General features: G+C 40.1%; 1 protein-coding gene across 2 annotated transcripts in view; it reads right to left on the bottom strand.

Annotated features, from left to right (window-relative positions):
* cdk14 (cyclin-dependent kinase 14) overlaps positions 1-16,528 on the bottom strand; it is a 194,665-nt gene that overhangs the window by 103,100 nt on the left and 75,037 nt on the right. For both annotated transcript variants that reach the window (XM_034698459.1, XM_034698458.1), the window contains 2 exons: positions 14,808-14,902; positions 11,494-11,556 (listed from right to left, as the gene is read on the bottom strand). In XM_034698459.1, coding sequence (XP_034554350.1) covers positions 11,494-11,556; positions 14,808-14,902 — 158 coding nt within the window. The remainder of the gene's footprint in view (positions 1-11,493; positions 11,557-14,807; positions 14,903-16,528) is intronic.

Genomic DNA, 16,528 nt, shown 5'->3' with positions numbered 1-16,528 from the left:
CCTCACACCAAACACTGAAGGAATCCTCCAACAGATACAATAACAGCAAACACATTCATAAAAACACTCATGAAAATGCATGAACGCGCTTTTGCTGACACATCATATGAATAAAGATGAAATTTCATTTACATTTTACAGCCTATTTTCTCTCAGCTGAAATTAAACACAGCTCATTCACCTGCCCGAGGAGCTCATAAACCCGGGCTGCATCCACAAAGCTCATTTCGCTTTTATCGTATGCACACTGCGTGAGATGTATCTGCCTCCAAAAAGGAAAATCAACAAAGTCCTAAAATGCAGAGAAAGTCAGAGCCCCATTAAACTTGTTTTGTTTTCCTTCAGAGATCTGGCAGCTCCTCACCCCCCCGTGCAGACGTGTCAATCAACAAATAATGAGGCCGGCTCGATCTAGCGTTCAGTTTTATTCCAATTCCAGCATTCTCCTCTTGTTTCATTCCTCTCACTGATACCATGGTCTCGGCCAATTAAGCTGATTGAAGCACCGTGGAGTCCAATCAGGCACGGGCCCTGTCTGGCATCTGGAGTCACAGGGTCAACAGTTTACTACTCCTGCACTCGGCGGGTGAGAGATGAGCTGCGGTGTGCAGAATTAGCATGGGAAATGTGTGTTTACTCATGTATATCAAAACACACTTCTGAAAAGCCCTCGCCTTGCTGGGAGTGCAACTGCACGGTAATAAAAGAGGAAAAAAACACTCTTTTATTCTCTTCAGTCAGCTCTTCAATTCAAACATCAAACCATCCTCAGAAGGTTTTTCTTTCTCTGAAACAGCTCTCTGCCATTTGCAATTCCAATATTTGAGAGAAAGTGAGGAGCTGGGAGCAGTTTGTGAAGGCTATTCAGACCGACTGTTTTGGCAACAATAATGATAAAAGTGTATTCTGCTGTCAAGGATTCATGGTTTTTGAAGCCAGATTATGAAGGTCTGATTAAGATTGAAGTCGGACTGCCTGGAATTAAAAAGATATTCAAGTCACGCTCAGCATCATTCACTTCATACAGAATGAAAAACGTGCCTTCATTTCCACCCATTGTGAGACGTGAAAGACCGCCTCAATGAGTGCTAACATGTTGCACTCTTGCAGTCAAGTCACGTGCAGAAGCCAACTAGCTTGCAGAGTAACAGGACTTACATTACACCCTTTCTGCTAACCAAAACATGCATTTGACCTGTCATTAAAATGTAAAAGATCACAACAGAACAGATTCTTGTGCTGATTTGAAGTAGAAAGTCACGGTTATGGAAAGCTCAATGACTCGTGTTGTTGAATGCTGCAGGAGCCTCATTTGCCAACAGAGCTGTCAATCAATTATCCTCTTAAAAATCAAACAACTAGTTAAAACTATACTTCTCTGAAAAATGAGCACTTGCACATAAAGCAGTATGATGTGTCACAAAGAAATAATTTGTCAAACATCCTGTTTTGAATAATATCTTAGTCCTCTGTGTGGTGAGTGAATCTACATGTCCACTCTCATACAGAGGGACTCTTCAGGAAGTTGTGTTTGCTGCAAAGCTAACAAAGCTTTCAGGACTGTTTAAGCAGCTGAGAGCTCCACAGGTTTATTGTCAAAAGCAAAATAACATAGAGAGTAGTGGTAAAGTAGAAAACTGTTTCAGATTGCATCGAAACACACAAATGTTGCGGGGAGACGATGCCACAGTAATGGCAGATTGTTAACTTCTAATAATTTGTCAGATTTGTCTATAAGGAACTTCCATTGTCACATTTTAAAGAGCAGGGTGCTCAAGCTGTCACATTTGACAAGTGTTGGAATTTACAGTCACAAGGCAAAGATGTAATAACTCTGTGACAGCGTTGACAACTTCTTTTCTTACAGGCTGATCAGTGCAGTCTGTCATTATCTGCATATTCACAGCGATTTAAGGCTGAGTAACGTGACATTCCCCACTGCAATGCCCTCTGCAACTGAGCTCTCCTACAAAAGTTCACTATATAGTGTTTTACTTCTACTTTTGACTTTTCACAGTGCTGCATCTATTTATTTGTACTCTGCCAGGGGACTTTAGTACCTATCTTATTGTTGGATCTACTCCAATAGCCGTTCCTCACCTAACTTTATCTGCAGGAGAAAAGAACAATGTTGACCTTAAGTTTAAAACACACTCACAGCAGATACAGCAATGTTTCACGATGATGCTGCAGTAAAATTAGCTGATAAAACACATCATAAATCAGAATGAAAAGTTATTTCATTAAAGAGAAAAAGTCCTGCAGCATCTCCCGTGTGTGTGTGTGTGTGTGTGTGTGTGTGTGTGAGAGAGAGAGAGAGAGAGTAAGAGAGTGTCTCCCTAATCATGATGCATTATAAGTTCATAACTGCAGATGAAACAAACCGTGTGATCGTAGTTAAAACAGCCATTAACATAATCTATCACCAAGCAGTGACCCGACTGCACGAACAACCATCCATCACCAGCACACCAATAAACACGCTGCCATTTTTCTAATGATGAAATACTTATTGCCATCTCACCACGAGCGAGCAGAACTCTCCATCACGATAAGCATTATGAGAAATGTGCGGATAGTATCGGCTCTGCGTTATCTATCAGAAGAATGGAGTGTAATTTGGCTCTTTTGTCTGATATTCAATGTGCAGCAAAGCGTGGAGCAATGAATCAAAGTGACAGCAGGACACTGGGGTTCATATCGCTTCACAGAGGCAAAAACAAATTGAAACAGCTCAGAACACAGGAGGAGAGGAAAGATACTGTGTTTTAATCCATGTTCATAGAAGCTAACAACCCTTAAGACACTCATGCATGAAGGCTGACTGATTTGGGACTTGAACAGTAACACTGACAGAGAGAACAGATGCTGGACTGTTGTTCTTCTATATCTGGAAACACTGCTGCATGTTTATTCTGCAGGAAACACAAACAGGCTCAGTACACTACATGACTTTTCTTTTATTCAAGGACAATGTCATTGTCGTGATGATGGTTTTGGTAAGGTTGAACAGTCCCTAAAACTAAGAATATAATAAGTAGGTCTGTCATGCCATTATTATTAATTTATGTATCTGTCCCAATTGATAGCATTTTCTGTCCAGTGATCTCATGATAATGCAACTTAGGGGTGAGTATTGGAAAGGACCTCCCGATATGATACGCATCACAATACTTGGGTCACGATACGATAGTATCACGATATCCCAATATTGTGATATATTGCGATATTACTGCAGTCGTATTTTAGTTCCAACTCTGCTAAAATAAGAATTTTTATTTTTACAAATAATCAATATTAAGAGTTGAAATATCGATATTATATTGTAAGTCAAAGTATCGCGATATATACCCAGCGATATTTTTTCACACCTCTAATGCGACTGCATTTGCACTTTTTAGGAGTTCCTTTTTGTTTGCTTTGTAAGTTTCATACTGGACCTCTCATATAGGTCTTGTTCCACAAGGCAGTACAACATAACTGGTCACAACATGCTAACCTGAGAGCGTATCTTTGACTCAAGTCTAACACAGTGTTCACTGACCTCCAGTCAGTTTCTGTCAATTTAGCAAGCACTGTAGTTAACTTGTTTGATTTATTTGCATTCAATTCAGTTGTTTTTGTTTTAAAGTGAAGTGGTGTCGATATTTTCCATCCCAGCAGCAGCAGGAACAGAAAGATACAGCCAGAGTTTGAATGCAGTGTGCCAAAAAGGAACTACAATAGCTTGCAACTAAGAAAAAATAGCATGCTCATTTTGGACCTATACCACTTTGCAATATATTTACATGAGGTTGGTCTTCTTAATAACTTGTATAATCAGAAGTAAATGCCTTTAGTAGTTAATATTAGAACATTTAACTTATTTAAGTTATATTGTTTACCAATTTGGACAACATTTTTGCCACAGTGTCAACAGGCAGAGGTGAAATGTGTCCTTTCCATGGATTTGTTTGATTTGACGTGTGTGATCAGGTTGCTCCATGCACTACTTGATGTTTAAAGTTAATCCTCAATGTTTTGGGATTTTGACCAATCAGAATCAAGTATTTAACAAAGCCATCTCAATAATGATATTCAATATAGCCATTCAGATTATTTTAACATTGAGAAAAAACGATGGCTCAAACACACACCTTGAGCTCTTTGACAAACCTCTGAAGCAGTGTTCTGCTGAAATGCGTAAAAGTGGTGAAATCAGTGAGGGAGAGCTAAAGTGAAGCGGTGTTAAATGGAGTGAAAAGGCTCCACCATCTGCCAGCAGGCATGGAAGCAGCCCTAATCTTTTCCACTAAGCATCTGTACCGCGTTCTCCATAATGGCCTGAATCAGGAGACAGCATCAACCTGCAGCGTGGCAGCGGCCACAGAGGACTGTAAAGTTCCAGAAATGCCCCAAATTGTCTTTGGCTTATGTTTTAATGAGCAGCTGTGTCGCACTGCAGGGTCTCTGTGTGTAAATATAGGGCTGCTGAAACACCACTACACACACCGTAAAACAACACCAACATCGCGTCCTTGATGTCAACCAAACGTCTCTGCAGACATGAAGTCTGAATCTGTTTCCTGCTTGTTGGCATAATGGTCCTCAATGGAGCCACAGAAAGATGGATCTGGCCGTAGACTGGGCTTAATGGAACAGGAATGACAGGGAGTAACCACCACGTTACAGTGTGATAGGATGATGGACCGATCAAACATATTGATCTAATGAGAAGCTTAATGAAACTTGTCTTTGAGGATTCCCTACCTTTTTATAACCACTATTTTACAAGAGCTTGTTCCTTTTATGAGTGTTAGCACAGGACTAAAACTTCATGAACAACTCAAACTTTAAGTTAGGAAGTTCTGAGCTAAAAACCAGGACGTTGCTCTAAATATGACAAACTGGTAAATTGCATGTTCCACTATTATCTTGGGCTACATGTTGGTGCAACAGTTATTAATGTCGCCTCACAGAAAGAAGGTACTACAGGTGCTCTTCCTGCTATGGGTAGTGTGGACTGATAACTTCAATATGATAAATTTACATGCTTCTGTTTCCTTTTTTAATGCTCTTGTACTCTAATTTGGGACTGTTGCTTCTGTTTCTGAGTGGAGTTTGCACGTTTTCCCTGTGGGTTTGCTCCTGGTACTCTGGTCTCTACCCACAGTCAACCCCCCCCCCCACAAAAGTAACAACATGCACCAATGATGTGCGTGTAAGCATGTCAGCCCTGAGACTGACTGGCAACCTGTACCAGGTGTGCCCCATCTCTCACCTAATGGGAGCTGGCAGTAGATCCAGCCCCCCACGACCCAGAATGGGTATTCAGTATAAATGATGGATGGTTGGATGGATTAAAAGGTGTGATGTTTCACTGGCATGTAGATAAGTGATGGACTGAGTACAGTACATATGTATTAATACAATTTCTTACGGTCAAATACATTTTAAATGGAAAACAACATCTTAAAAAAATGCTTGTCAAACATTGAATCGCCAAAAGTAGTCTGGGAGGTAGAGCCTTCAGTCAATTGGCTCTGGTCCAGATGAGTAACCTTTGATTTTAGGAACGGGGCCTGTATGCACGTCCAGCCATTACACAAACGGGACCATTAGTCCTAACGTACCGTTATGATACGGCCCATTTGGCCGTAGCGTTAGCCGCATGCACAACTGCAAATAATAACTAATTGCGCCATGAAAGCGTGGCTGGTGCAAAACGTCATCTGGAAAACCCCTATACAACAAATTTGAATTGTGCATGCCTACTACACATAAACAATAATAAACATGGCGAGCGGTACCGGTGTGATTTCGAGAAGATCAAGAAATAACTATTTCTCAGTGGAAGAAATGGACATTTTATTACAAGAATATAGAATGAACAAACAGCTATTATCATCAAGTCAATCATCAAAGATAACAAACAAGGATAAAAGGAAAGTTTGGCTTGAGATCTTGAACCGGGTAAATGATGTTGGTCTCCTAAATCTAAATTTGCTGTATATTTCAACATCGTCATACTTATCCAAAGGATTAGTTTGATCCCTAAATATCCATTGTCTTCACATATTTTGTCTTAAACGGTAACGCATAAGCACGATGTCCACCATCCTTTAAACAGCCTAACAGGTGCGAAATCCTGCCGTTAGTGCATGCGGGCCCAGGATGTCGACAAACTCTCTTCTTATGCTTATGCTTTTTTTTTTTTTCTGCCTTTTGTTGGTTTGGCCTTGACTTGAGCTAGACCTTTGCTGCAGGCTTAGATAGACCAAGCTCCTCTCTCTTCCTCTATCTCTCCATCGGTATGGGTTTCAGTCTCATTAATGCATGATACTCACTTTGTATCTCCCTGGACTTTTTGTGCTCTCTTGCTGTCCTGGAAGAAAGCTTGACTCTTGCTACTGCTATTATTAGTCCATCACTATCCCTGTTACACCGCTATGAACATTGTTATTTCAGTGCTTCTCTGTCTGTCTGTCTGTCTGTCTGTCTGTCTGTCTGTCTGTCTGTCTGTCTGTCTGTCTGTCTGTCTGTCTGACAATCTCTTTTTCTGTCTCATTTCACTGAACGGTTGAAAAAGATGACTGTCAAAAACACATATCTGCTTCAGGTGCCTGTCTGTGAAAATGAGAGTGTCTCTGTGGTTGTTGCCAAGTGCTTTCTCATTGAAGTCTCTATAAATACTATCACAAATGTTGCAGGCTGAAGTAGCTGTTTCTGTTATTTCCCTGCACCTAACTTTTGTTCTAAAATAAAATAAATCCTGTTAAATGTGCAAAGGAAGGTTGTCAAAAATATTACTGCTTCACAACTTTTTAATACCACATGATTTAAAACAATAGAATCTCTGTTACTGATTATATATGTCCAAAGAATCTGCTGCGACAGAAGGAGAGCAGCAGCAGACAATCGACATAGGGACAAGATGTAAAGAAAGAGATCGCCTGTAAAATTACCAAAGCAGCAAAACTGTGAAACTGAAGTTATTTTCTGATTGTTTCACAGCAGTTACACTCTGCAGAACTTATAAATACAACCCCACCTCCACACAAACATTCAGGAAGGTGCCAGGTTTCATTTGTTTGTTGCTGAGGTTGAGCTTCTTCCTGCCTGCTGTGTCTCTCTGCTCGGCCCTCTGTCACAGCCACTACTCCACTAACTCTACTCATTCACAGGTCTGCGAACACTTAACTTTATAAGGTCCTTTTAGCATCTGATAACGACTTACATGTTACATTTATTTCTGTTGCAGACAGACAGAGCGTTTAGGAGAGAGACAGCAATGTCACCTGGTCCCTATGTGCTTCCAATAACCATCAGACTGTTGACAGGGAGCAGCACAGGACTGACCAATGACTGACATCCATAAAAATGACGAAATGACCAAATATTTAGGAAAATGTTGGTTTTTGACAAATAATTCAGAGGAAACATTTTCAATTGGGTATACATGTTTTTTTGCAGGAAAGTCTGATTTATTTGCCTGTTTTTACTAATTACAGTACGTCAAATGTAGTCTATGCTCAGTGACTATTTCTGAACCAGTAACAAAATTAACCATTATGGGTGCCCGTGAGGTTTTTAATTGTTGCTTTGGTATTATAACAGGTGTTCATAATATTGATTTTTACTGGTATCTTATTTAAGTTGTATAGTATGGTATTATGAAGACTCTAGCAAAGAGGCCATTGTCCTAAAATAGGCAGCCCAGGTTTGATTCCAACATATGGTCCTTTGCCAAGTCATTCTTTTCTTTCTCCCAGTTTTTTACTCTATCCACTTTCCTATTATCCCAATAAAAAGAAATAAAAGGTCAAAAAATGATCTAAAAAAATTAATAAATTGGCTGAAGGCAATCAAAGAAACAAATATCAGCTTGCTTTTAATCTAACACATTTAACTTAATTGTTACAGGCTAAAATCATGATTTTTCCTGTACAAATACAACAAATTTACTTAGTTTTTTATTTGCTTTGAATTAATATTTCATCAGAAACAAATATTATAAAGTGAATGTTTTGTTATTTGTGTGATATTGAACTTGACTTTTTTTTTTTTACAGTTGCTTTGTTGACCCGTTCTTGATATTGACACGACTCCAACTCTACTAATGTACCATCAGCAGCTTCCCTTGTAATCTAATTGTGAGAGCAAATGCTGGCTGTACTTTGGCTTGTAGACATGCTTTGTGGGTGTCAGTTTCCAATTGATCCATGGAGATGTCACTGAGACACGACCCTTCAGCTGACTGCATATAATCTAATAAGAAGAGCACTTCAGCAGCCACTGGATGAGGTCATCCTCACTGTGCTCAAATACAGCATGCTGCTAACAAATCACAGTCAAGTACAGAAGTACATGAGGCCAGAAAAGTTAATGGGGCTGCAAAACATTACAGTTTCTGACAGATTTATTGTAGTTCAAGCAGAAACTTCCAACATATTTTTTACTTTAACTGAAAGACACACACACACACACACACGGACCTCCACACACACAGCTCTCTGGTTCTCGACCAGTAACGACATTAGCAGAGAGCGTCTGAGTGCTCCTCTCTAGATGTTAATTTGATGTAGCACCAGCGGAGTCACTAATAGCTTTTATGTTGCTGATTAGTAAATAGGAGGATGGTTGAGTGACTGCTCATCCTCACAGTCAGCCATAAAACACACTAATAACAGACATTAACTCCCTTTATGGTGCTTATGTTCGGGTCTTAATTGAATCATTGCTAACTTCACATGACTGACACTCGAACATGTCTTCATCACTTCAGATTCCTGCTTTTAAAACTTAAAAAGTTCATAATTTCATATGCTAAATATGCTGTTTTTAATTTCTCCCAGAGCAAGGAGGAGGTCAGAGTCGATCCCAGGTTACTGTCAGGCGTCCTGTGTGTTAAAGAAGAACTCCTAAAGGGCCATTACTCTCTGGTTTCACCACATTTATATATGTTTTTTTATAAGTTGTTTTAAATCTGTTTTTACCCTATAAGGGATATCTGTGTTGAGTTTGTGGTGCAGCTTTGGGCTGAGCAGACTGTGACCCTGACTCCTCAGGAAGACATTCTGGGGTGGATGAGTCCATTTCAATTCAGGTGAAACCTGCAGGGGGATCTGAGGTAGGACTCTGTAGTCAGCAGGGGTGGACAGGCCATCTGGGCATTCAACCAGTGGCTGGTGCATGCATGCATCCTCTTTTTAATTCATGACATCATCATTAAAGATAGTCGTACTGACAGGTGACAGAGGGTGAAAAATTTTATGTCAGTTACTGCATTTTAATATTTTATTTTTACATATTTTTATTGTAGTGTCTTGTTTTAGCTGAAAGTCATATTTTCTTTGAATTCTCTTAATGATATCCATGTTTTCTTTGAAACTTTGACTCGCTCTCCGTATAAATAGTCCTTTATAAATAAACCTGCCTCGCTCGGCTCTAACAAAGCACTTTTTATTCCTTCGTCTCCGGAAGATGCTTTATAAATAAACTTGCGTTGCGTTGCTTTTCTGAGTCTGTTTATGATACCAGAGCACTGAGCTGCTTCTGTGAAGACTATAAACTACAGGTGAGAACTGCACACCCTCAGTCTGATCATCTTCTCATCCACCTCACTTTGTCAGGCTGATGATAATTAGCCTCAACAAGATTACATTACTGTCACCTGCTCTTAACTAAAGTCAGCGTTAATTGATATCTGAGCGTGTGGGATGTCTTTGACATTATATGGTAGAGTGAACTACATGTCAAACTTAAATCATTGCAAGCAGAGATAATTGAATGCTCCTATGTTTAAGATTTACTCTGTAATTTTCTGAATAATACCAAAATAATAGAGCTGCCATTCTCATCCTGATGGATTATTACCACCATTGTCCTCATGTTAGCTAAATCCAGACTTTCTTACATGACTGCACAGGAACAAATCCACGAGCCCCATCAACAGATAAGAAATCACAACTCAGGCGTCTCAGCAGCGAGTAACAAAGTCAGCTTGAGCCAAGCAACACCTCGCTCTGCTCCCTCAGAGTAATCCTAAATTATTCATGTGAATTTCAGTGAGGCTGCTGTCAGCAGGAAGAAAAAAATACATATTACTTATGTAAATCCTCAGTGGCAAAAGGTACGAGCTGTTACATAACAGATAGTGTCTGAACTGTCACCTTCCTGCATGACAGAGCATCCCAACACCCCCATCAACACCAACACCACACGGCCTCATTCACTCCATCAGCGTTTGTTTATACCTGTTTATTAACAGAACCAACACCTTCCAGCAAACAGGAGAAAGAAGAGGACAGAAACAGTCTGTCAGACTTCAACCAGCTTCACCGCCAGGCTCTCAGCTTATTAAAGTCCCCGCTGACGTAAGGGACACAAATTAAGATACAGGAGCCGAGGAGCCGCATCAGCACGATGAATAAACTGATTCTTTATAGCTGGAGGTTGATCTTATTCAGCTAACGGTTAGCTTAGGTTCATCCAGGTTGAACAGCTATATTGTCGGAGCAATGCATTGTAATATATCAGTCTATATTTAGGATGTAACAACACACTCAACTCATGATACATTCATGCAACATGTGAGTCTTTATTAGATGCTGTAAGAAACTAAGAAAGTGTTTGTGAACCTGTGAATGAGGAGAGTTAGTGGTGTAGTAGCTGTGACAGAGGGCCGAGCAGAGCGACACACAGCAGGCAGGGATAAGTACAACCAAGCAACAAGACATTCACAATGCCTGGTCAGTGACAACAGCTAAGAGTGCTAATCCACACCCACTGAAGAGATATAAGCTCTTTTATTGTTATAACTTTATCTGTTACGTCTCTTTTTCTCTCTGTTTCCTGAAGAGCAAGTGAGGAGGCACCACTCGACACATGTACTCAAGGAGTAGAGAGAGAGATAGATCTTCCACTAGCTTATCTACAGCAGATTGCAATCTTATAAGGAAACAAAATGCTAAAACGGTGGTATATCCTTCAGTGGCCTATCCAGGTATCATCTCTGTGTAGGAGACACTGGCATGCAAAATGTTCACCTGTTGCAGGTGATATTGATCATGATTTTTTATCTCTCTGATTTTGATCAACCCTTAAGTGTGCCAATTTTCAGCAGTTGTGAGGTATCGTCTCATCCCTAGTTTGTACAAAAAAGATTGCTCATTTTTCCAGCCTGCTCACGACCCCTGTCTGCAGTTGTGGACATCTTCACATTGTTTTTCCTTTCTAGCAACACATTAGGTTTGTTTTAAGGTTCTTTTTAGTACCTGTAGATGGATCTGAAGGAACAAAGCTTCTTCCTTAAGACTAGGAAAACTTCTGAGTGTCTTTTGAAACAACAACCTAACATTCACAGTTTTTTCAAAATGACTCAGGCCCAGGTTTCTTGCATAGGATGGGTTCAGAGTTACTTAAGATTGTTCATGTTTTTGCAGAGCACCTAACATGTCCATGCAACACAATCTCTCCTTGTTCAATCTTGTACACAATTTAAAACAACTGTACCTTCACATTGTCTGGATGGAGACCCCCGGGATGTTTGTCCATGTACTGACACAGGTCTGTGTGCTGCAACACAAAAGACAGAATGTTAGTATGTTAACATGAGAGCATTTTAAAACTGATAACAAGTTGTGAGACAGCCTGAAAATCTACAAAGAATTGAAAATCAGCTTTCCATCAACTGATCAAGAAAGCAGAGGGGCATATTTGAGTTGCAATACTTTGTTTACCCGACGTAGCGTTTGTTTGAATCTGATACCCTCTCCTTCAGAAACCACCACTGACTCATGACATGCATGCAGTGTTCGCCGGCCTGCCCTTCACCTCTGTGTTTTTTTTAGCAGATTGAGGGTGGAGAGGCAGCGGCACTGATATTTACAATCTCGACACTGTCCCACTGCAGCCTGAACCAGCAGAGCCTTGTCTGCTGAATTATTCAGATGGGTGCTCCAACATGGACACGCCTGTCCGTCTCACTCTCTGTAGTAATTTATTCCATCGTTTCCCTCCCTTGATTCATGGTCCCCTCTCCATGTGTATGTCACCCTCTCCCTGTCAATCATCGTTAGCTGTGAGAGAACAGCTATGAACTGGTTTGGTTGAAAAATCCTCAGTATGTTAAATAGCACAGGCTGAAGATGGTGGATCAACATGAAGACATATGTCACGCTTCATCACAGAGGGTTCTGGTATCATCAGGAGGGGTCTTACTTCTTCAGATCTAAGGATCTAAAATGAACTGGGACAGTAGACTCCTTCAACTGCAGACATAGAAAATCTGCTGCAAATTCATCCCTGTAGCAGATGAACAGAACAAAGTACATCCATACATGTACTTGTTTTTACCTCTGGCAGGCTAAAATTTTAAGTATCAGTGTCTGAGAACAAGACAGAAAAGATCCCTGACAAAACAGACCTTCTTGTTCAGGAGTGCTCAGCAAATCCCTTTACTGGATCAAGTTTATGTGTACCTTTTTTTGGTTGATTTATTTTGTGTAGTAGTGTTACAAAGCCACCACTTATTCAAACAAAAATTTAAATACCAACTTAACAACTAGTCAAAAAGTAAGACAACACTCAGGAAAACAGTCAAAACTAGGCACAAATTAATTAACACAGATGGACATGAGATCACAGAGTCTGCAGCGTAACAATGTCAAACTAATTTACAGAGAGTGGCTACCATTAGCAGAGCTAACACCACCAGCAATCAGTCCCCCTTCCAGGTTGACGCCTATGTGCCTGTGCTGGTTACTCATTGCTCTGTTGAAGTGGTTATATGTCAGTTAAGAAAAATACTGACAAACCATGCCGCACCATGACATACTTTTTTTTATCTGTGCTTGTTTATACCCTGGTAGTAGATCATAGCAATTAACCGGAGATACAGCCCCCCTTGTGGCAGGCAGCTGCATTCAGACACAATATATGACCATCAGTTTAGACCTACAACAACAAAGTATTTATAATTTGTTTGGCCAACCTGTAATTATTGTGCCTCCTAGTTGCTTAAACATGCACAGTCCTAATTTTTGGAGTTGCATGAAACACAAATTTTAACTTAGAACTAATGTTGTGAACAATAATTAAATTAAATTAAATTAAGTTAAATTGAATTAACACTAAATAAAATAAAATAAAATACGATAAATCAAATTAAATTAAATTAAATTAAATTAAATAAACAAATGAGGAAACAAGAAATTATCAGCCTACTTAAAATTGCTAATTATCGCCAATGAACTCTGGAGGCTTTGAAAAGAGCAATCTCACGTCTGTTTGTGGTTAAAGAAAAATATTCAACCTTAAAGAAAGTGTATCTCTTCAGAGTTGACTTAATAACTGTGATGCTGTCAGACATTTAGAATAACAATCAGGAGTCTGTCAGCTGCAAAAACAATAACTTTTAGTGGACAGACTTGGATGGAAAGTTTGTCTGCAGGAATAATGAGAGCTAATACAGACCATTTTATAACACGCTGAAGAGATGTAATGGATCAACTCCAAGTCTTATGTACCTTTGAGTGATTTAGCCCCAAGAAAAAAATAAAGAAATAGAAAGTGATTCCTCATAGACTTAAAAATATGTTGCATCACATTACATCAGGGAGTTTTTCTGACTCACTTTTAAAAAACTGAACCTCCGATGTGTGTTACATCTACCAGAAGGGGGCACTGTCCTGTTTAAACTCTGATTAAAAGCAGAAGTGATGGAAAGCTGAGTCAGCGTGTTCTGGTGGAGAGCTTTGGCCTCACTCAGCATTTTCAGATTAAACATTGAGCTGAATATCAATGAGACCGTCAGAAGGGTTAATGGAGGATCTGAACATTTTTGTTCCGTGTTTCTGAAATGGGAGCTGAGCTGTACTTTTAAACCTCTGGTTCAGTATTTACACCGGATGGTGCCAAGCTCAGAACAGTATCTACTGAGTAAATACTGATAACTTTCCTCATGATAACCAGTCAATGTGTTCTGGGAAATTAGCCAGCAGTATTTTTTGACAGCAACAGGTTTGGAGAAGATTCAGGGAGAGACTATTAATCAGCGCTAATCTCGTAATCTTGCAACTAGAAAACTTTCCAAAACATTTTGTTCCTCCTCGATATGATGCCTAAATTATGTCAAATCAGTGTCCAGGTTTTAAACACCGGACATTCCCTTCAAAATCTGAGTAACTGACCACTTTTCAAACAAACTCTGATGTTTGTTCACCTTCATTAAGCTCAGAACTTTCCTTACAGACCAGAAAAGGAAATCTCCTCCTCTTCTCTTCAGCTGTTACCTTTTGGAAACTGCACTCAGCTGCATTTTCCAGCAGGAAGCTTTCCTATAGGCCATTAATACATCAATAAAAGGTCTTTGTCTGCCTTTTACGTCCACAGTATTATATAAGGTAGTTGTGGAGACGTACTAAAACAGTGACCTTCCAATAAAATGGCCGCCTGGCTTCCTGTTCTGGGCACAGACAGAGCAGCCTCTGGTGCCTCTGGCTGCCGTTTCTGTGGCACCGAGCGAAGAGTGGAAAAAGCTAAGGCTGCTTTTACATTCTCCAAGTGCCCTATAAACCAGAGCATGCCAATCAAAATATCCACAGCTCATGTTTCTGTGGGCTGAGTATTAAAAAAGTGAGACTCAGTGAGCGAGGAGACTCTGAGGTCAAATCAATCAAAGTAAACACACACAGAGTGAAGCGCTGACCTCTGCGCCCTTTAAAACCAAGGCTTCTCTTTCTTTTGAGCAAACACTAAAAACAGATCCTCAAACTAATTCAGCCCTCTGCAGTGGGTTCAGAGAGCCTGGCTGCGTGCACACTCACCACATATTCAAAGACCAGAGTCAGGGTTTCCTTGGTGTGGATGATGTCATGGAGCAGCACGATGTTGGCGTGCTTCAGGCCTTTCAGAAGGGATGCTGCAGAGACAGATCAGACCGAGAGTTAATGGAAAGAACATCTTCAGATACCGGAGGAGCCGCGATGATCTATGCCTTCATTAGCAGCATCATTAGGAGGCAACACAGGCCTCTGGAAGCCTCACTCCATACATACAGGGGATTAAGAAAAGATTAAAACAGAAGCAGAAAACACAGGCTGGATTTACTGTTGTAAGCTCTAACAGCCGTTAATCAACACATTTATGATGTAATGGACATGCTTAATGAGCAATGCAATGTGATGATGTGTTGGGGAGATGAACAAATTGCCCATGACTGTACTGGCAAAGCTTCTCTCAGAGTCTTAGTGAGGAAGCTGGGTGCGATCAGCACAATCTGAGACAGACTCGCTAAGACTTTCACAAGCCATGCGCTTCCTTTTAAGGCAGACCTTCAGTGCCGTCTGGGAAGATTGTGTAAATAAAAAAAAGGAGGATAAAAAAAGCAATACACGGTGTAATCAGTAATTAGCCAGGCTTAGTTTTGTGTGGGAAAATCTGCAACCCTGAAAAAAAGTGGTCTAATGAGCCAAATTAATTAAAGTTAAAGAAACAGGTCTCTGAAAATACAAACATTCAGGAGAAGAGACAAATAAAGATATCTGTTGATGCTTTATTGTTTTACCTTCATGATCATAACCTGTAATAAATATGTCATCACTGTGCTAAAGTATAAGGAGTCTCATGAGTAACATAGAAAATCAAAACATGTCAAAGAGTTCTTAATTATGTGCATTTTTATTAATTCCTGGTATGAAATGATGGACTTGGCATGAAGAGTTGCCTTCAGAAGGAGACACCTAGCTTGGCTCTTAAAGGTACAGTAACAGAGAAGCAAGAGAGAAAATGTTATAAATAAATACAGGGATTAAAATCACAAGAAAAACTGAAATGTTATGTTTAAAAAATTTATATAAAAGAGAAACATAAATTAATGGAGTAATGTCAGAGTGTCCGTCTGATTACACAGCAAATGTGTGTGCCAAGTTTAGTCAGTGTCACGGTTTGCTCTGCTTTGGATACCTGGCAGTGCAAATATTAACATCTTTTCATCCTCATTATGTCAAAATCATGCATTTAAAGGAAACGCTGGCAAACTGTGAAGTAAATAACCTAATGGGGTGTTGCTTTGCTGGGACAGATTCCTTGATTTAAGAATACAAGTTAAGCAATCAAGGTGGGCGGTGTGTCGATGCATGCAGTAGGTCTGCAGCGTGAAGTGTAGCATAGCGGGCTAAGGCTAAAGGCAGCCTGATTCATTAGATCACAAAATGAAGTGTTTCATTTTGAAACTGACCAGATGCTCTGGAGTCGAAACACAAACACTGGGTATGGATCAAACTTAGCGTATGTTGCAGTGGAAACAACAGGTTGCACACAGACGAGCGTCCTGTGCAGTCAGGGGTTCAGGGCCTTTATTATAGACACCTTGATAGTAGCCAGGAAGTGATCTAGCACCTCTCCAGCAACCAGTTAAACTTCCATACTTTGGTCCATACCAGGACTTGAACTTGTGACCCTTCGTTTCCTTAGCCAAGTCCTTCAGACCTGTTTTTATTTCCTTATCTACTTTTTATTGAGGCCTTTTTAATGTTTTGATTCCCTT

This window comes from Notolabrus celidotus, chromosome 12 (assembly GCF_009762535.1).
Source record: "Notolabrus celidotus isolate fNotCel1 chromosome 12, fNotCel1.pri, whole genome shotgun sequence".
In the NCBI taxonomy this organism is placed as follows: Eukaryota; Metazoa; Chordata; class Actinopteri; order Labriformes; family Labridae; genus Notolabrus; species Notolabrus celidotus.
The sequence above is the reverse complement of the archived record's forward strand: the minus strand, read 5'-3'. Positions and strand labels throughout refer to the sequence as shown.